This window comes from Oscarella lobularis, chromosome 18 (assembly GCF_947507565.1).
Source record: "Oscarella lobularis chromosome 18, ooOscLobu1.1, whole genome shotgun sequence".
Lineage (NCBI taxonomy): Eukaryota > Metazoa > Porifera > Homoscleromorpha > Homosclerophorida > Oscarellidae > Oscarella > Oscarella lobularis.
Genome location: NC_089192.1, coordinates 1,312,268 through 1,331,927, shown reverse-complemented (window position 1 = coordinate 1,331,927; position 19,660 = coordinate 1,312,268). Strand labels below are relative to the sequence as shown.

At 45.7% G+C, this 19,660-nt stretch overlaps 3 protein-coding genes and 1 long non-coding RNA gene across 6 annotated transcripts; 2 read left to right on the top strand and 2 right to left on the bottom strand.

Annotated features, from left to right (window-relative positions):
- Window positions 1-6,083: 6,083 nt before the first annotated feature.
- LOC136197857 (uncharacterized) lies at window positions 6,084-9,120 on the top strand. Its single transcript, XM_065987718.1, has 7 exons — window positions 6,084-6,256; window positions 7,015-7,381; window positions 7,427-7,456; window positions 7,511-7,543; window positions 7,648-7,991; window positions 8,058-8,471; window positions 8,524-9,120. Exons 2-7 carry the CDS (start codon window positions 7,015-7,017, stop codon window positions 8,953-8,955), a joined length of 1,620 nt encoding a protein of 539 aa, XP_065843790.1. The 5' UTR covers window positions 6,084-6,256; the 3' UTR covers window positions 8,956-9,120.
- Window positions 9,121-12,872: 3,752 nt separating this feature from the next.
- On the bottom strand, window positions 12,873-16,353 carry LOC136197848 (uncharacterized). Of its 3 annotated transcripts, none has more exons than XM_065987701.1 (6): window positions 15,983-16,353; window positions 15,180-15,820; window positions 15,062-15,128; window positions 14,741-15,003; window positions 13,339-14,695; window positions 12,873-13,295 (listed from the first exon to the last, which is right to left on the bottom strand). In XM_065987701.1, exons 1-6 carry the CDS (start codon window positions 16,266-16,268, stop codon window positions 12,991-12,993), a joined length of 2,919 nt encoding a protein of 972 aa, XP_065843773.1. In that variant the 5' UTR covers window positions 16,269-16,353; the 3' UTR covers window positions 12,873-12,990. The 3 variants fall into 3 exon arrangements, with proteins under 3 accessions (XP_065843773.1, XP_065843774.1, XP_065843775.1); XM_065987702.1 differs by having other exon boundaries at window positions 12,873-13,283; XM_065987703.1 differs by having other exon boundaries at window positions 15,180-15,448.
- LOC136197881 (uncharacterized) lies at window positions 15,957-16,803 on the top strand. Its single transcript, XR_010672623.1, has 3 exons — window positions 15,957-16,480; window positions 16,541-16,629; window positions 16,685-16,803. It is a non-coding gene; the product is annotated as an uncharacterized lncRNA (long non-coding RNA).
- Window positions 16,804-17,312: 509 nt separating this feature from the next.
- On the bottom strand, window positions 17,313-19,650 carry LOC136197870 (tetraspanin-9-like). The gene is made up of 13 exons (XM_065987733.1): window positions 19,554-19,650; window positions 19,227-19,324; window positions 19,137-19,178; window positions 18,935-19,084; window positions 18,809-18,883; window positions 18,637-18,732; window positions 18,437-18,569; window positions 18,297-18,380; window positions 18,119-18,241; window positions 17,899-18,062; window positions 17,684-17,781; window positions 17,528-17,579; window positions 17,313-17,467 (listed from the first exon to the last, which is right to left on the bottom strand). The coding sequence occupies exons 2-7, from the start codon at window positions 19,296-19,298 to the stop codon at window positions 18,462-18,464; spliced, it is 543 nt and encodes a 180-aa protein (XP_065843805.1). The 5' UTR covers window positions 19,299-19,324; window positions 19,554-19,650; the 3' UTR covers window positions 17,313-17,467; window positions 17,528-17,579; window positions 17,684-17,781; window positions 17,899-18,062; window positions 18,119-18,241; window positions 18,297-18,380; window positions 18,437-18,461.
- Window positions 19,651-19,660: the final 10 nt, after the last annotated feature.

The following is a 19,660-nucleotide window of genomic DNA, read 5'->3' as shown; positions in this document are numbered from 1 at the left end:
GGAAACGACGATTACAATAATAGAAACGTTGGCACTCTGCGCAGGAATTCCTCCATCTGTCGCTTTGATTCGTAGACTATATTCACCTGGCGTAGGACGCGAAACGTTCAGAGCGAGCTCTCCAGTAACAGAGTCAATACGGAAGATATTGGAAACTAGTCCAGTGTCGCTAGAAATGACTGAAAGCGTTATTTCAGCCGCGGGACCCGCGTCATCGTCCGAAGCGCTAAAAGTCGCAATGCTGCGACCTTGAACGGAATCAAAGGGGATGCAAACGTCTTCGTATAACGTTGGGGAAAATTGTGGAACGTTATCGTTTTCATCTGCCACAATCACGATGACTGTCGTGTTGCTAGAACGCTTAGGAGAAAGGTCTGATCCGCTGTCGGATGCAATCACGACTACTTCGTACACGCTTTCCGTTTCTCGATCCAAAGAGCCGTTTACCGTCAATTCACCAGTAGAAGAATTAATAGAAAACTTTCCTCCACTGTTGTCTGAATGGATGCTATACGTAATGTCAGATCCTTTGTCTTCATCCGTCGCTGTGAGACGAATAACAGACGTTCCAATTGGGGAGTTCTCCTTGACTTCAGCATTCGCCAAAGGCCCGTTAACAAAAACTGGGCTGTATTTATTCAAGGACAAGACTTTAATTTGCACCACGGCTGTCGATGACAACGGAACATCGCCACGATCTGTAGCCACAAGCGTCAAATTAAAAATGCTGCGCAGAGGATCGTAATCGATTTGCGTTGCATTGACGATCAAATCGCCATTGCCGTTGATAGCAAATTCCCCGTGCGGATTAGAGGATGGATCGATGGTTATATCGAAAGCTGCATTGTCACCTGCATCGGCATCCGAAACATTGAAACTCTGAAGGACCGTATCCTTAGGCGTATCTTGATTCACTTGCAACGAGAAAAAAGTCTTGGTAAATTGCGGTCCAAATTCATTGACATCAGTCAGAACAATCTCTATGGTGAAATTGCTCGATCTCACACTCCCAGACTCGAAGGCACCACCGTCAGAGGCGACGACAACGAGCACGTATTTCTCCTTCATTTCTCTGTCCAACGTGCCGTTTACGGTCACTAAACCCGTTGCCGTATTTATCGCAAATCTTTCCGTGGCGTCGCCAGAAAGAGAATAGGTCAATTCGCCGCCGACGCCAAAATCGCTATCCGTCGCTCGAGCCAAGAAAACGGACGTTCCAATAGGCGCGTTCTCTTTCATCGAGACGGCGACGGACGAGCCGTTTACGAACACGGGATCGTTTCTGTTCTTCGGACGCACGTCTATCGTTACCGTAACGTTCGACGATTTCGAAGGCTTGCCGCCATCGCTTGCTACGATAGTCAGTGCGAATATGCTCTTCGAAGGCTGGTAATCGAGTTGCGCTGCGTTGACGACTAAACGATCGTTCGTTTCGATCGCAAACGTGTCGTTTGGGTTCGTCGAGGCGACGATCGAGACGTTGTACTCGCCACTGGTTCCTGAGTCGGCGTCGGTGACGTTGAAGACAACGAGAACGGTTCCTTTGGGGGCCCCTTCGAGGAGCACCTTTTCGAAGACATCAGGTACAATTACTGGCGCATGCTCGTTGACGTTGAGAAGAGATATGGTGACGACGGCGCTGCCGTTCAAGTCTGTTCTCCCTGGATTCGTCACGGTAACGGTCAGAGAGTACGATTCGGTTTTTTCGTAGTCAAGCGGTCCACTCACTGTAATGATTCCCGCAGACGAATTGATCGCGAATAACGACGAACCAGACAAGGAGAATATGATTTGTGCATTCGCTCCGCTGTCGGAATCCGTGGCATTGATAGTCACAACTTTGGCGCCAACGGCAGCATTTTCAGAAACTGAAGCAGCAATGGGAGTGTCCAAGATTTCCGGAGCATTGTCATTGACGTCAGAGACGGGCACGTTGACAACTGCAGAGCCTGATTTTGGCGTCTTTCCGTTATCTGTTGCTGTAACGGTAAAGGTATAATCTGTCTGGCTTTCGTAATCCAATGCTTTCTCTAATGTTATTTGTCCTGATGTTGAGTTGATTTTGAAGACACCGTTTGAATTTCCACTGGTGATATTGTATGTCAGTCGACCGTCCTCTCCTGTGTCGGCGTCAGTGGCATCAACTGTCAGAATAGTGCTACCTATTGTTACGTCTTCTGCCACTGTCTCATCATAAGTTGACTTGGTGAAATTTGGCGTGTTTAGGTTTGTTTCAACAGCTCGATACAACCCTACTCCAATTTGGCTTTGAGACGATCCAGAAAACGCAAAAAAAGAAGCGCAAAACACCATTGTTCCGAGAGCAGCTTGTCTTTCATCAATGTCGTTTTGTAGGGTAAGTTCACCAGTGGTGAAATCGACGAGGAAAAGATCTTGAGGATCACTAGCAATGGTGTAAAAAAGCGTAGATCCAGATTTCTCAGCTTTGATAAATCCGACGGAAAATCCGCTTTTAGTTCCCGGCTGCACATCAAAATTGTACGGAGTATTCAACCAAGTTATGCCAGATGATGGATTGTAGTTGGCAAAGTCTAAAGAAGGAGATCGTCAACGTGCTTGTCAATCTATTTGCAAAAAAACGTACCTTCTGGATTCCTCGACACGCATGGATCGCTTTGAGAAGACACCGTTTGCAGTGAGAGAAAAAGGAATGCGAAGGAGAGAAGAAAACGGGCGGCGTCTGAAACGATGCACACCGCGTGGTGACCCATCGCCAAGCTGAGTAAAAACTGGCGAGCCAAAAGTCCACGGAGTCACACCGATCAAGACAGGTACAACGATTTGACGTTTCGCTCGGGGAAAACGAGAAAAGATCTAGCCACCCCTATCTCTCCCCCAGAGCTGGTGAAAACAACGCTGCTACCGCATTGGTTAAAACTAATTGATATCACGTGTCCTTGTGAGATTGTACTAAATAATGATAGGGACGATTTTCCATCGCCAATTTCTATATCGTACGCCCGTCTCCAGTATGAAGAACAGTCGCCTCCTTCATTTCAATTTACATGCTTGTTTACAGTATACATCATATCATGTGTACATGTGCGTCCCACCAGAACTCCTACTTCCGCGCACGTGACCTAATATCTCGCTCTCTGTGAGTCTAGTCTGTCTACGCTACTAAATTCACGACTTACAATTAAAAACTCCCTAGAAAGTTCTTCAGGACCTAGACGCGACTTCGCGATTTCGACCGATCTGTGTTCGCGAATTCCTGATGATCGACGTTCAATGTTCAGGCTCCGATCGAATACAGTCTCGCTCGGTGGGGTGCAGACAATTAACTGTTCCCACGGTGAAGACACTGGAGTGATCTGCTCCGACTGAACCAAGCAGCTAGTGCAAGCTGCTCTTTGTCTTAGTTGCTCTTTTCCTTAGTTGATCAACAAACAGAAAATTCGACAACGTCAACGCGTCGATCTTCTCGTCGTCAAAATAGAAATCGGCGCCGACTCGAATGGTCACGTGACTACAAGCCTTTGCCTCGCGATGAATCCAAACCGCCGGCGGTTGATTGCTCTCTTTGACGGCCATGTCGATCGTTCCACGACGAGCAAAATGGGCTGGAGTCGACGTGATGGAAAATCCACCAACCAATAAACCCGGTATGAAAAAATCGACCCCGAGGAAAATATTAAAAATTTTTTCTCCTGTCGAACCATTGCCCTGCTTTGAATCGGAATTCTTTGTCCGGTATGGACAGTATGAGCGATGTGACTGTCAATCCAGACAAGTTCGCCAGATCGACGACTCTCTTGTTAGCGGACTTTACAGCGCCAAAAGGACGTAGAGTAAACAAGATTTGCTTCGTTGTGGGCTTGAAACATACTGAACACCATGCGACCTCGCTGGGCTCTTCTCTAAGCAATAGGCTAGAAAAGCGAGACGCAAGCTCGTAGAAAACAAAGTCATTCGGCGTTCTAGTTGCACCCTCACCTCTTAGGTTGCTTGCTTTCGTTTTAGCAGCTGGTTTGCTTTCGTTTGTCCGGGGAATGTTCGACTTCCCGTATTAGCATAGCGTAGCGACGCTACTGCCATTTTGGCGGTATTCTACGCTCGTAGCCAGTCTTCCAGTGCAAGAGTTTGCTTTTCAAGAACTTTCTCTTGGAAGTGATACGTGGAAAGTATAAAATTCGAAAGGTAGGATCACTTTATCCAACGGCACGGTGCCCGGCTACGTAACACTGGACCTGCATCGAGCGGGACTTGTTGCTGATTCATACTACACCGCTTTAGTCCAGCAAATCAAAGCTGGATTGCTTTGGAAACGTGGTCTTACGAGCGAGACTTCATCCTATCACAGATGACTTCATCCACCCAGTGAAAATTCTTCTAGTTGCTGAAGGAATAGACACAGTGGCGAATATCTCTCTAAACGACGAGGCATTTTGAGCAGCTGTCGAAAACATGCATCAACCATACTATTTTGACGTCACCAAAGCAGTTCACCGTGGAAGTAGATAACACACTCCTCGTCGTCATCGCTTCAGCAGTAGAAATTGCAAATAAACGAGCGACAGCTCATCTTAATTAATGCTCTCCCGGGATCTCACGTGTGTCATCGCTAGGGCGTGTCGAATCACAGCTTCGTACGTAAGAATTATTGGGACGAAAGTCCCGCTTCGAATCCGTCTGGCATGTGGCGTCCCGTCATGCCGTGGGGTACGGCACGCCTATCTTGTTATGAAGCTCTGATTAAGCCTAGCTCATAAGTTGGCTCTAACACATTCACAAATTACAAATATTCAAAGACTAGACATTGACTGAACATATTCATACGTCGGTGCCGCGTATATATGTACCCGGATTGATTATCATAGGCAGGTGAGTCGGACATTGCCACTTGCTTCTTTTTCTTCTCAGACTTCCTGTAGTTGACTTAAGACAGTTGCATCAGAAGAAGAAGGAAAGACACAATGGCGTAGTAGGCGCTGAAAACCGATGTTGTTTGAGCAGCGCTCATAACTTGGTACGTTCCTTCCCAGGCGACGCCACGACAGGAAGGGCTAATGCATTTCAGGCCAGCGTTGCATTGACAATTCTCGTCGTTCTTCCAAGTGAAGTAGTTGTTTGAGTATTTCGTCGCGTGCCAATTGTCATTTACGACAAAACATTGAGAGTCGTCTACCCCATAATTGCATTTCTCGAACACGTTATTGTGCTTTCCGCACTGAGCATTCGGCGAGGGGACGTACGCAAAGCGATACCCCTCCTGACCGTCAAACCTTCTTGACACATAGAAATTGTTGCTCTTGTCGGGGCAGCAGCATTCGATCGGATCGCATTTGGGAAAATCAGCATCAGTGTATGGCCAGGGCGGAAGCGCGTCGTACTGGCCGCGCCAGACTTCCTCTTCCACGCATTCCATATTCTTCTGACAGTAGAGCTCAAACGAGCACGACGGCATTGTAACCGTAATTGTATTGTTCTTCTTTGTTGCAGTAAAAGTTTGGATTTTGGCGCTCTTCTCCTCGCAAACGGCCGTTTTAGCGTGGACGGTAATTTGGCAGGCAAAGGACACCATTCCCGATTTGCTTTTCGCTCCGCAGCTTATATTGGAGTCGACTTTGAGGTCAAACGTTGAGGCGAGTGTGCGTGAGCCACTTGCGTCGTACTGGATACTCGCCGACCCCATTGGAGCTGGGCAGCAGCACGTATTGCGATTGCATTCGTCGGTCGATTCAACACAGCGAACAACAAGTACAAAGGCAAAGAAGATGCGGAGATAACTTGAAACGTCCATGACACCCCAAACCCGTTTGTTTTTTCAGACTGCGCAATGCGCATTGTTTTGACTGCGCAGCCGAGTGACCGCGCCCTAGTTTCGCATTGCTTGCGTTCGATAGTCGCTGGTCGAGGGCCGCGCCTCTCGCGTTAGGGCTACCGATCGGTGGACGTTCGCTCGCCGGCTTTCGTTTGTCTGTTTCGACCGCATACGGGCGCGAAATCCCTTCGCCATCTGGGCTACAACCATAGTCTTCTAAAACCGACCGGTTGGGTCGGATGCAGCTAATGATGCCTGCTTGAGTATTACGTTTTGTCAGGAGATCGTTCTATGTCCACATTGGCTAACGCCCATCACGTGACGGCACTGCGTTCGCTAATTGGTTTTGAACAGATCAGAGGGCGTGACGAGGCACTTCAGCTCTCTTCTCCAGCTAGCGCGGTCGTTATTTGGCCCTCTCTTCTTGATCGAGAAAGATAACTTGATTGGATCCGCTTCTTTGACGTAAAGGTATAGTCTTGCTTGCATTTGACACGGCTCAGCGCCAATAGCAGAAGGAGATCGAGTTAGGGGAGAGCGTTGAGTTCTGAGCGCAGTTTTACGTGTGATCCTTCCTGTTTCGCTGTTCTCGATTGACGTCTCTGCTGACACTTCAAGTGAATACGCTCGGTCTCTCGCAAGACTAAAGAAACATTTGATCTGATCTGCATGGATCGATTTCAAGTTCCATGAGAAGCGCCCGTGCAACGAATCAGTTTCGCAGTGATCGCACATAACAGCATCAGGTGTCCCCTTATCCCGCTTAACTCCTACGCGCTGTTTATCCCCATGCACTCGCTCTCGAAGCATACCGTCACAGTCGGCTTCAGCCGGGTTTGCTAATATTAGGCCACGTAGCGTTTAGATCATGGTCTGTTCTGTCTTGCGTTAACGCAACCCACAAACGGGTAGAACCAAGTCAGTTTTTTGTAGCTTTTTAACTTGCGCAGCAAAGCAGCGCAACCTAACGCAGCGTCGCATTGCGTTAAAAATGTAGTCTGCAATGTCGTCACTTGCACTTTAGTCCGAATTTTGATTGTCATGTTTACGCTCTCTAAAGCGCCCGTGTTTCATTACAACGACTGCTATGCACTCTTTGTCTTCTCTGCATTTTACCATTTTGCAGCGATAATATTTATTATTTTTCCAGACACTAACCTGCGGAACAGAGCAGTCTTTAATTAATCAGTGAAGTGTATAGTCATTCTAGTGATTCTACGTTTCCTTAGATGGGAGGAGCAGACTCGAAGCCCAAAAAGGAAGACTTCTACGATGTTGTTCTTCATTGCTCTCCTTCTCTATTGTGCCTAAAAGACGGTGTGTGGACTGCGGAGCTTTCTTCTTCAGTTGAGAAACTGATTAAAGATAATGAAAAATTGTCCGGAGCTACTGTTGCCATACTGGGCAATTACAACCGAGGAAAAACTTGGATACTGCGACGACTAGCTGAAAGTGCTTCTGTGCAGAAAGACAACGCCAAAACTGAAACGGGTGGGCTCTGTTTGAAATGGGTGCAATCCACGGAAGGGAGCATAACGTACCGTCACATTGCTCTTGACAGTGCCGGCACGAACAGTCCTATCAACCTAGCATCAGGTACTATAAAGCTGCATACTGTGAGTTCAACCATACTAATTCTAGGAAGAGGAGCAGAAGCCCATGTTCCACAAGGTATTAATTGATTTGTAATACTGTTTCTTGCATTTAATGTATTACATTTTGCAGGCAAGGAGTGTGACAGTGCATCGTCTAGTCTAGGTGAGCAATGCGCCATACTTAGCTAAAATTAGAGCAAAGCCTATACACGTGTCGCTTTTCTTTGAAATTTGAATGACTTCTTATGAAATAATTTTCTCTGTTAGACCTCAAAGGCAAACTTGTTAAGCTACGGACTCAACACAAGATAGAAGAAGACGAAATGAAGTCTAAGGTCTGTTATGCGAAACAACTTAACATATTTCAGGACTTGGCACTGGACGAAGAATTTCTTCAAAATCTTTCACTTCGCCTTGCTGACTGCATCATTGTTGTCATGAACGAGACCACCTATCAAGACCAAAACCTCCTGTATAAAATTCAAAGAAGATGGGCGTCATTGTGCAGAACAGATCACAGTGAGAAAGGAAGAAGGCGCAATTTGGACGTGTACGTAATTCACAACTTTGAGCGCGCATCAAGCGCTGCTGAGAGAGATCGGCTATTTGAGGTATTACATATACGTGAATTAATACAAAACACTTCGCACACTTGCGTTTACTTCTTACTCTAACAGGCTAGCACCACACGATTGTACCCTGGGGAGATGCGCAGTAAGCAGTGCGGTATTTCTGTTTTCTCCCACGACGAAGAAGAGCTATCGACGCAGCATGTCTGTCTAATGTTTGACGGCAATACCGAAGGAAAGAAGTATAACGATTTAGTCTTCAATTTCCTCAAGACGTGGATGAACAGCTCTGTTTCACCAACAAGCAAGGAGAAATCTGCAGTTGATTTAATTGGAGCCTTCTGCCGCTTTTCTTCCACTATTCTTAGCAATACCTACTTGCGGAATTTCAAAGAAATCGACGTGAAGAAAGGTTCGGAGTTAGTATTTGAGCCTGTAAAAGAAGATCCAGAGGTTGACATCACACTAATGGACTCTCGACGACTCCAGCACTACAACGACCTGGAGCGCTTCTCCCCTGCTGTACGGTTAAACTTGTATCTCCTCAGATTAACGTAAATGCTATTCTCTATAGAGAGCTGTTGTGGGGTACAGATCCGAAGCAGGTACACCATGCAAAGTAATACAGCTCGAAATTCCTGGTGTTGAGAAGTCGTCAATCAAAGTTCACGTAAAGTCGGATCAGTCTTTGGGAGGGACGTACAGTGTTGAAGTCAGCGGAAGAAAGGAAAAAATGACGGCTATCGATTACCTGAAGAAGAGCAGAATTGCTCAAAATAACCACGATCTAGCACCAAACTCAGAAAATCCCGATTACTCCCATGACGATGACGAATTGCTTGTAGCTGACGGATTCCGGTATGGTGACTTTGCTGAAACGTTTCAAATTCCCATAGACTTTGAAACAAATTGCAAAATGATTTGGCCAAGCAATGGAGTGCTGCTTCTAGTATTTCCTGCCAGAAAAGTCGAAGTTGAGCTTTCTCTCACTGATGAGGGCGACTAACTGTTACCACGCGTTACAGTCGAAAGTTAGTTGTTTAAACTGTTCTGCATGGTGTGAACTGTCCTGCATGGTGTAAACTGTTCTGTATGATGTAGACTGATCTGCATAGTGAAAACTGTTCTATATGGTGTAAGCTGTCGGTGAATGCCATTCAGTGTCATTTAGTGTGTTAAAGGTGAATAGGAAGCTTTCACTAACTCACAGCAAATGTGACAACAGTCAACTTCTCGTTTGCATGGGCTGTCCTACCCCAGCAATTACACAATTGACGGGAAAAGCCTTGCATCTTCACGAACGAAAATACTGTTTGCCTGGCGGAGAGAAACAAAGATAAAGAGGAAAGAGATGCTAGAGAAGAATCGAGGCCGGAAGAGCCTGATTTAAGAGCGGAGACAGAAGAAGTTCTGCATGAGAAATTCTGGTAGCTAATGTTGCTTGAGGTGGCATATCGAACATCGCTCGCTCCCGTACTTATCCTCGCCTAAAAGACATATACGCCCCTTTTAGCTTTTCCCTCGTGTGGGCCGGTGGGCGACACCGCCCCCTGACGCCCACCGGCCCCTAGCTGAATCCTCCGTTTGTACACAACGCGCTCACTCTGGCGACAAAAACTGAACCAAGTGTCTGTCTAAAATCCTCGGTGTACAGCAACTACCTTATCAGCTTTTGGCGCAAAGAGCAAACGATCGCGCTGCTCGTTCACACGTTCCACTTCACGTCCTCAGACTAGGGCTGCCGTAAGAAGGCACTAGCAGCCGATTGCAGCGTTCGATTGAGAGCCGCAATCCCTTCTTTGGAGCAACTTCACTTAACGCGCGTTATTGCATTTGCTCCCTTTTTGTTCTTTCGCTTCAGTGCCTCAGAAATTATGCCCAAGCATAGTGTCAGAGATAAAGTCGATTGCGGAAGCATGCAAGCAAGGAATTGCGCAGATCATTGCTTGATGCTCTACTTTAGCCTTGTTGTGCTTGCCTGCCAAGGAGACTAGTTCACTTGACAAAAATTTTTTCTAGTGCAAATAAATTGCGCAGTTGAAGCAAAAGTATTGAAGCACGTGAGCTTCCCAAAGCGGCACGTGATTTCATTTCCATATGAGCTCTTTCGCTACTCATCTTCTCGCTTAGTTTTTGTCTCGGTACCTGAGTACCGAGACATAGTTTTTGGTTATAAAAATTTACTAACGGGCATACCGGAAAAGTGGCCTGTGGTGCGGTGTCGCGAGTGTGTCCGTCTGGTGTCCGATAGATTGTAGTTGTGCACCTGGGTGTTTGTTAGGGTCCTTCTCTTTTCGTTTTGGAGAAATTTGGGTCCTTTCGTGAAACGGGATGTGACGTCACAGAAGTTTGGAATGCTCGTTTGCATCTAGTTTGCATCTAATTAGCAGGCTTTTTGATGTTGGGGGTGGATACGTTTCCGCTTTCCGAGAGAAGTTTGGAATGCTCGTTTGCATCTAATTACCGGGCTTCTTGATGTGGGTGGTGCATACGTTTCAGCGCTTACCTTTCGTTTGTTTTCAAGGTCGTGCCGATGTGCGTTTGCGGCGTTCGGTTTGTTGTTCCGGAGCTTGGGCAAAGTGATGAAAACTGACATAAGAAATATGTAAGGGATATGTGCCCGTGTCTGGGGCTTGGTTAGGTACTGATCGCTCTTCATCATTTAATTAATTCTATGCGCGAGGGGCCTGGGAGATGGCGTTGTGTCCGTCGCTGCAGCAGTTGAAGCCACGCTAAGGAGCTCAGCATTGTGACTCGCTGAAATGAGCGATGTGAATGAGGTGCGTGCGGTGTTTTGTCTAGACGTGGTATACTAGGTAGGGAGGCGTGACGGTATCAATTTTCTATTTCTCGTGGGAGCGTGGTGAGTCGTCTAAATGCTCACCATGGTACCAGTCAAAATAAGCGAAACGCCTCTCTACCGTAGTCAAAATACCACGCGCCTCATTTGCCGCTCATTCAGAGTCAGCTAGTCACGCTTGCTGTACTGCTCATCATAGCCTCTGCTGCTGCAGAAATGAACGCGCGGGCATCGCCGCCCATGATAGAATTTTTGAGCAACCTGAAGTACCTAACCAAGTCCTCGACAGACACAAATATCTCTGTCATATACATTCTTTCAGTTGCCGCCACTTCCCCCATGCTCTAGGAAGAACCCAATGCCGCAAACGATAAGCGCATATATCGGCACACAAAAGAACTGAAAGGTATACTTCCAAATTTCTGTGACATTTTCGAAAAGAGCGAGCCCTGCCCTACGATCACCGAGGACACAACATGCACGGCTTCCCCTATATAGCGCTGCCTGTCACTCGCAACTGTTAGCCCGAGCGCAAAAGCTAGCTTACTAAACGCGAAAGAGCTAGGGCAGAGCTAGCGACAGGTTGACAAACGGAGTTAACGCTTAAGTTAGCTTATATGTGAACCGTTGGAGGGCAGATGACCACTCGTGGACCCGAATTTTTCCAGCATTTCGGTTTTTATCACCGGCGACGTCGATTTGTTCGTTTCGGCAACAGTTCCGGCTAAATTCTAAGGAGAAGAGTAGTGTACATAGGGAGGCGTGATAGACTGGTACCATGGTGAGGGGAGTGTTCTCAGTCTCACACGGCGCGTGCCGTCTGCTTCTCGTAGACGGCACACGCGGCGCGTGCCGTCTGCACGGCACGCGCCGCCTCATTTCTCGTGTGAGACTGAGAACACTCCCCTGATTGTCCTCGCAGACGGCGATTACACTAGATCGGACGACCACGACCGCCGCCTAAACACTCGCCACCGTACCAGTCCGTCAAGACGATTTTTAAAAGTCTTCAAGGCAATAATCCAAAAATCGTCTTGACGACAAGACGATTTTTAAAAATCGTAAATGCAAAAATCGTCAAGACGATTTTTTAAATCTTCAAGACGATTTTTTAAATCCTCAAGGCAAAAATTGTCAAGGCAAAAATCGTCAAGACGATTTTTTAAATCCTCAAGACGATTTTTTAAATCCTCAAGGCAAAAACGTCGTAATAGCACGCTCTACGTGCTTTAATTAAACTGAGCCCGATATCAATCGTACCGTAAGCAATCAGACCGTTTATTCACACAATATAGTACTGTGCAATTTACTGCATGCACACCGAGACATTTTTCCCGACAAAAACTTGTTCCTCTATGTAGCTCGGGCGAACGAGCTGAGCATTGATTTTAGCAATGTAATTGGAACTACAGGCCACGGATACGTCAGCTTCAATTTTGACTGGCATCTAAACAGTGAAGAGAGTCCAGCTTGGTACAATAGCAGCGTGCTTGTGCTTGACTTGAAAAATCCGCAGCTTGTATACCTGGCAAGCCAATTGTCGCCAGAAGCGCCAGTCGCCAGGTCATATTTGCTCGGGCGGTCTAAAAGGAGACGTTGTGAGTTTCATAGAAGCAAGTCTTTGAAAAAAAGAATTGACTATAGGCAATAGATATGACGTTGGAACTCATTTAACATGCTAGCCTGTTAGGGTAAGTCTACTCGTTTTTATCTCTGGTCTACTTGCTGAAAAAAGCAACTAAGAAGAGAGACAAGAAAAACAACTTCAATTCCAAACGGAAGAAATTGAGTTAAAACATTTATCTAATCGCTCTTGAACGCAGCTTTGCAGTTTCACACACGGATCGACGCTACCAAAATGAAACTGGTGGCCCCGTGGGGGAGTCTTTGACCGTAACATAGCTAAGTTACAACAGCAAGTGTAGAAAATAGGAATTCCGCACTAAGATACTTAAAAAGGATTTGGGTAGTGTACTGTGAGCTAGGAAAGACTTAAAACTGTATTAGATAGTATTCAATTCTGTAATACTAACTAACGCGGCGAAAATTTGTTAATTCGGCCCTAGCATTAATGAAACATGCATAAAGCTGCAAGCTGTGTGATCGCTTCGTTAGTGATAGAAAGGAATAGTGATATTCAAAAAATTCTAAGAAGAGCATACCGCAACACTACATGCAGTGTATAATCTTTTAACGCAAAAATGTCACCTCATGCAGCTTCAATTAACGCTCTGCAGAGAATCACGGACACTCAACTTCTTTTTTGTAAGCGACAATAATTTTTTCTTTATGAATGCCGCACTTCTCGCAAGCTGCAATAAGGGCCTCAGCTGTGGCTACGTGACTCCTATTGGCCTTCTCCCAACTCTCTATAGTCTCCATTGCTCGATTAAAATTTTTGCGAGAATTTTGCCTGTACTGTTCTACGTCATTGCTATTTCCCCCCAAAACGATCACAAGTTCTTCCCATTTGGCGCCTATCAGTCTAGCCACAACGCGAGTGAGAGCAGGATTCACCTCCTTGGGAAGTTCATCTAAAACAAGCACTAGAACAGTTTGGCTTTGCTGCATGCAAACAGAAATCGCTACCTATAAACAGCGGTGGATTTCGAATCGAAGACTTTCTTTTGGTGTTTGGCGCTAAAAACAACTTTATTGGTTTCACTACTAACATCCAGAAGCCGAAGATGACTCCAAAAAGGCCACTGACCGAAGAAAATATGCCGACGGGAGCAACAATAGACCACCAATTAGTGCTACCACTGGGTTCAAGTGATACGCGTACTGTATACGGCGTTACTATCATCCAGAGCGACCAGACGCCGACGAAGATGACTCCAAAAAGGCCAATGACCGAAGAAAATATGCCGACGGCAATAGACCACCAATTAGTGCTACCACTGGGTTCAAGTGATACGCATACTGTATGCGGTGTTTCTTTTACTTCACCATTTGGATCTCTCCGCAAAGAGTTGCATTCCAGCGCGATGCCATGCTCTCTTGGCGTATTCACGCACTCAAGAATGAAGGTTTCAGTAATCCAGTGGTTCAATGCCCCATTAGAGTGGTCAAGAGTCTTTCGCAAGTCTTCTCCGGAAATGGTGATAGTATCAACTCCCACCGGCGTCCAAAAGTTATTCTCTATGCTTGAAAGAGAAACTTCAAAACACGAGTGTGTCTCTGCACAACAAGAAAATTGATCACCGCTCCTCTTTTCCAAACTCTCTCTTGTCTCTTCCATGCACTTTCTAATTCGATGAAGAACTTCTAAACAAGAACAAGAAAACACTAATTTCACTGCAAGAGTTTTTCTTTTAGCAGGAACAAAATTCTTTGACACGTACGACTGCACTGTCACTATAAACGGTCCTGTTGCGATGCTCAGATGATCAGAAAACGATTTCGTATGATACGTAATATGATCGGACGAGAGGCTAACCACTGCATCACTAAACACGGAGACACGAGCTTCATGAGTGAGTTCTCCCACTAAGCTATACAGTGATGGCGAATTGCTTCTGTAGAGTAATGATATGCGAGTGCCAGAGAGTTCGCTAAAATCAAATGAGTGAGGACACTGAAACGATACAAATTTCCGAAACGTCAGATTGGGAGACAAAGCCAAAAGCCATAAGAAAGCTTTCTTTCCTTCCACCCACACGCTGTGATCTGACAGAAAAAGGCTTAGAGTTATTTTCTGACGCTTACCGCGAGCCAAAGCTCCGGGAGGAATATCCAAGCTAATTAAGTGGCTAGGGAGCACCAGTCGGCTACCTAACTCGTCCACTAACTTTGAAACAGTAGCAGTCCTTCTCAGGTGCACATTTTGTTCTTTCATTTTAAGAAGTATGGAATCATCTGTAGAATCCAACTTCTCTATCGGAGCAGAGTGTACAGAACCGGGTGGTTCGTTCGGTTTTTGCCCGGATACGAGGACACAAACATTCTAGAATAAAATTTAAAGAAAAAAGAAATCAAAGACTTCTCTCACCTGTAAGACATCGTTGGACTCCCTTTTAAATTCAAATTCTAACTCTGGAATAAATGAAAGTAGTTGTCTAATACTTTCAACTCTTTCCATTAGGTCTTGAAGAACAGCGACAGGAACGCTTTCCCCCTTTGATGATACTTCGCTAAATTTCGCTACTTGACGGCGCAAAGTTTTAATATCGTGGCCTATTCTGTCACTGAATAGTGCCTTCCCCCACCACTTCACTTCTTCCCAATCAAACAGCAGAAGTTTTGATATAACGCCTACATGCAACGCGGTTACTCTACTCGTATTGCTTTTGAAAAAATGACAGCGTTGTACCTTCCCCATAGCGCGGCGGAAAGGAGCCAAAAGCTTCATGAAGACGTTGACACCATCGCTTGCCAAGCTAAAAAAATTGCTAGCGCTGTAGAGTGGAACTGTTGTAGAAAATGCTTACCCAAAGCCTAAACGGACGAAGTGCAAAAAACGATCCGATTGCTATCAAAATAACGGTCAATAATGCCACGAAAAAGAGTGCGATCAAAATCAGACGATTTTCACACAAATTTGAAACGTTCGCCGCAATTCCCAAGTCAGAAGAAAGTTCCAAAAGTTTAGAAACAAACGTGTCATTTGCTCGTCGCATAGCAACAAACCGGTCATTTGCTCCGTCGCTGATTGGACAACATATTTTTTTATATCCCTCGAGAAGACACAAAATGTGATCTAAAGGAGATTTATATTTCTCGCAAATCGTAACCGTTTGGCGAAAGAGTTTTTTATCGTCAAAAGGCAATCGAGTTTGCAGCGTACGTATAACAGCGTCAGCACTATCAGTAGCCAGCACCACTACAGCAACTGCTTGGACCCACATGGATGGATCCCCACATGGATGGTAGTAATTAGGATCCGCTCCATCCCCATTCCCTAATAGTGGAACCACAACCACCACGACGCAAATAAACGATAGCAGAAGTGAAAAAAACAGAAGCAAGACGATGGTACCAATACGCATAACAAACCGCGCTGACTCGCCCATAAAGAATTGATCACCGTATTGCTCTAAGCAGTCGTGATCAATCTGCTCCAACATCATAACTATCACCGTTAGGGAGTCGTTAGTTTTTCCTTCGCGTACGTAGTACCCAGACTCTCTCTATACTACTGTGTACGTCACCAAAAATGAAAGTGGGAGGTGCTGCATTCCATACCGCGTTAGATCGAATAACTCGAGAGTCTGGGTAAGAGACCATTACTTACCGGAACGTCGTCGAAAGATAAAGCGATAGAGATCTTGACAGCCATCCGTTTCCTTCAGAACGTCGCAAAAATCGTCGAAAGTTCCGGGCTGCTGTCGATCTCGAAGATAACTGAGCAGCTTTATCGCCGCCTTCTCGCAGTTTTCCTGCGCAAACCGCTCGATTTCTTCTCGCTGGGATGTCGTAACGAAACCCTTTAGCATAAGATTCTTCAAAAGAGACCCTTTTGCGACGAAGTTCGCGAGACGACTCGCTATTTCCTCCGAGAGCCAAATCGCATCTGCCATTGCTTTTCAGACTGAGAGCTCGTAGATACGAACTAGATACGAACTAGATACGAACTAGATACGAACTAGATACGAACTAGATACGAACTAGCGTACGTAGCGTACTGTAGTTCTGTGAATGACGTCATCTTTTGTCAGGGTCTTATGCGAATTTCTATATCTGTTTTTCTATTGCTGACTTCGAAAAGCTGTTTCAATGTTTACTTCGAAAGGTAATCAATGTCGATGCACGCCCACTCTAGGCAGCGTTTCTGTTCTTATTATCGATTTAGATCAGCCTTGCAGCTTTTCATTAGAGCAAACAAACATATCCGACGATCTTCGAGTATACGCAGCATGCAGTAGCCCGGGTAATCCCGAAGTAAGAGTCAGTGCATTTCTTGTTTGTGAGAAATTTCAATTGACTCTTTTGCAAGGCGGCTGAATTATAAGCTCGAGCTGTTACAATAGCTTTTCTAAATATTGGTAAAATAGTCGGTAACTCGGATAGCATGATTGGATCTAACTACGGTTCTATAATCGATGGCCACGACGTTGTCATAAGGCAAGTGCATTCAGAAGTTATATATTCTATATGTAGTATTGGTCTAGAATGAACGACGCAATTACAAAGGGATATGAAGCAGACGTTGGCAAAAAGATGACGTTTCAAAGCCTCTACGCTCGCATTGCAGCTAACTTTTATCACAAACCAAACAAAATACTTGATATACCATCTGCACTGATGGAAATCGAGTTTGCAAGTAGAGCACAGTCAAAAATTTCCATTAATTAAACAATCCGATGTAAGCCGGCACGCATGATGCACACAACATCTGACTTCTAAACGCAAATGTGTTTGGGTATGGGCTCAACAAGGAGGGCAAATACAAACACTATTACACTAATAAAGAAGAATTGAAACCAGGTACAGCTCACAAATTCACGTCAGATATAGAACTTCGCCGGAAGCTCGAAGAGGAAGGATAATTAAAGTATATTCAGGCATTTCCGAACAAACGACTACAGTAATTGCCAAGAAAGGCACGAGGCTTTGAGTACCGTGTAGCTACAGCTGCGACTTACGATTTAACTGCAACGTTGTCGATAATGGAAACTCTGCTATGACTGAAGCTGAAAGCAGCCGCGGCGGCATGCTGTAAGACGCTGTAGGAAGGCGTTTGAGAAAGTAAAGACGCCGTCGAAATTCGATGGAGACACTGAGCGTTTGAGAAAAACTCTTGGTTTGAAGCCCCCCAATTAAAATCCTGCAACTTTACCTCCTATCACTTCGTACTTGAACGGTCTAACCGCTCCCGTACTTATCCTCGCCTAGAAGACATATACGCCCCTTTTAGCTTTTCCCTCGTGTGGGTGGGCGACACCGCCCCCTGAGTCCTCTGTTTGTACACAACGCGCTCGCTCTGCTTAGTTACCCTGACTGTAATGCTGACGTCCGTTTCTTCGTTCACCTCAACTGGCACGCCAGAGGTAACGTCGGGATAAGTTATTTGTATATGCGCTTGAGCAAGACCTGCGTATAGACGGAAAAGAACGGTGATTATAAGACCGTTATGATGCTCATCGACTGAGGGCATATATTGGCGTTGCCAGAGACGTGCAACTATTCTTTTCTCTACAGGCTGCTTACATTGTGCTGCAAGTAGCGTCAAGAGAAGAAAGCGAGAAGCAAATAATTGCCACATGGTTTAATTAATTCGCACGCCTCAAGAGCTCATGTCAAGGAAGACCTTCGTGACTGAACGCTGTCGGTTCAAAGAGGAGAATTGCGCAGAAATCGGCGGGGGCCCCTCCCTAATTCAATTAATCATCGCCAATTCAATTATTCATCGCATCATGTGCATTCCTACTCAAACCGCCGACATTGTCCTGCTTTCAATCACCATTCTTTGTGGACAGTGCATTTAGACGACTTCATACTTGCCCTCTGAAATTGCCCTAGCCAAACCACAGCCAAGAATCACAGCAAGAGCCTAAAAATCAATAACACTAATTAGATTGATTAGAAAGCGTTGATTATGCCCGTACTTCAACGAGAGCAACGATACCAGAAATGCCAGCAGCGGCACGCCAATGACTGTCCACTGACCCAATGGTCTCCTCATAGCAACCCTACGACGCGCGAGAATACAACGACTTCCAATACACATACTGTCACTATAACATACGTTTTGGCGAATGTTGGTTGTGCTCTTACCGCTGCCACGGACAATCCATAGTTTTGTCTATGCAACAGCTCTCGGGCACAATCCCCCAAAGACGGCACCAGTCAGTGTAATTATTCGTTCCGCAGCATTTGGGCTAACCATGCAAGAAAGAACAAAATGAATTCCTCTCCTCAAAGTCAATAACAGCGAATATACCATACCCATTTGGATTGCATGCTGTCCCACACGTCTTTGGTTCCCGTTTCGTTGTAACTGTTCATGCTATCAATCATGGCGCTCTTCAATCTGCTCTCAATCTAGAATATCATAAATTTATCAATAATAATTAGTGGCAGACTCAGAAGAGTCGGACACTCTTCCAATTAACCAAACCTGCTTCTTAAATTTGACGAAAAGAGCGAAGCCGGCGATCGTCAGAAAAAACACAATCGACATAAGAAGGGCAAACTAAACAACAACGTCAAAATTCGGTTTCATATTTCGTTCTTCTCGACGTACAATGTACAAGAAGGGACAATTTTGCCTGAGAGCGCCGAAGCATCCGAAAAAGGCGATCACGAAGATCATGCAGCCAACGGCGATGACGAGTGACAGGCCGGACGTCCAGCTTTGATTAGGGTCGAGACTGAAGATATTACCGTATTTATCCTAAAACATGTGGGCGTGTCAGTGGACGATCGAGAAGTCTCTTCTAAAGTACCATTGCGATTGCTCCGATGATGATGAGAACCAAGCCGAAGATCTGAGGAGAGAAAGTAGGAGGCTTTCGCTACCTCCGCGTCATATATACCCAGAAGATGAGATTGAAGAAGAAGATGAGGAACTTGCCGAATTTCCAGCCGCCTGTTAGATCGACTCCCATTGCGAGATATATTTGCTGCTTTCGATCTGCGAAAATACGTCACACTGATACGGTGACGTCAGCTCTACTCTCATTGGATCATCGTTCCACATCTCGTGCGCTCTGACGTCAATTGTCAGCATCACGAGGTGACAAAAAAATGCGGCAAGTGTCTGTCTGACTAGTAAAATCCTCAAAAAGCGACACAAAATTCAGCGATTCGACTGCGGGAGATTCCTGCCTAATAGCTACGATAGTCCATTCGCCGCTACGTACCTGTATCAGCTTTTGGCGAAAAGAGTAAACGATCGCGCTGCCCGTTCGCCTCGTTCCTCGCCGCATCCTCAACTAGGCCTTTGCCCAGGGCGGCCGTGAGAACGCAC

Bases quoted from the DNA above. Each gene is read 5' to 3' on its own strand.
- LOC136197870 (XM_065987733.1), bottom strand. From the start codon at position 19,298: ATGGGAGTCGATCTAACAGGCGGCTGGAAATTCGGCAAGTTCCTCATC. The intron at 19,179-19,226 runs GTATATATGACG...TTCTCTCCTCAG, and splicing joins TCTTCAATCTCATCTTCTGG to ATCTTCGGCTTGGTTCTCAT. The intron at 18,884-18,934 runs GTACGTCGAGAA...GTTGTTGTTTAG, and splicing joins ATTGTCCCTTCTTGTACATT to TTTGCCCTTCTTATGTCGAT.
- LOC136197848 (XM_065987701.1), bottom strand. From the start codon at position 16,268: ATGGCAGATGCGATTTGGCTCTCGGAGGAAATAGCGAGTCGTCTCGCG. The intron at 15,129-15,179 runs GTAAGCATTTTC...CAATTTTTTTAG, and splicing joins TTCGTCCGTTTAGGCTTTGG to CTTGGCAAGCGATGGTGTCA. The intron at 14,696-14,740 runs GTGAGAGAAGTC...ATTTTATTCTAG, and splicing joins AGTCCAACGATGTCTTACAG to AATGTTTGTGTCCTCGTATC.
- LOC136197857 (XM_065987718.1), top strand. From the start codon at position 7,015: ATGGGAGGAGCAGACTCGAAGCCCAAAAAGGAAGACTTCTACGATGTT. The intron at 7,544-7,647 runs GTGAGCAATGCG...TTTCTCTGTTAG, and splicing joins CAGTGCATCGTCTAGTCTAG to ACCTCAAAGGCAAACTTGTT. The intron at 8,472-8,523 runs GTACGGTTAAAC...TATTCTCTATAG, and splicing joins TGGAGCGCTTCTCCCCTGCT to AGAGCTGTTGTGGGGTACAG.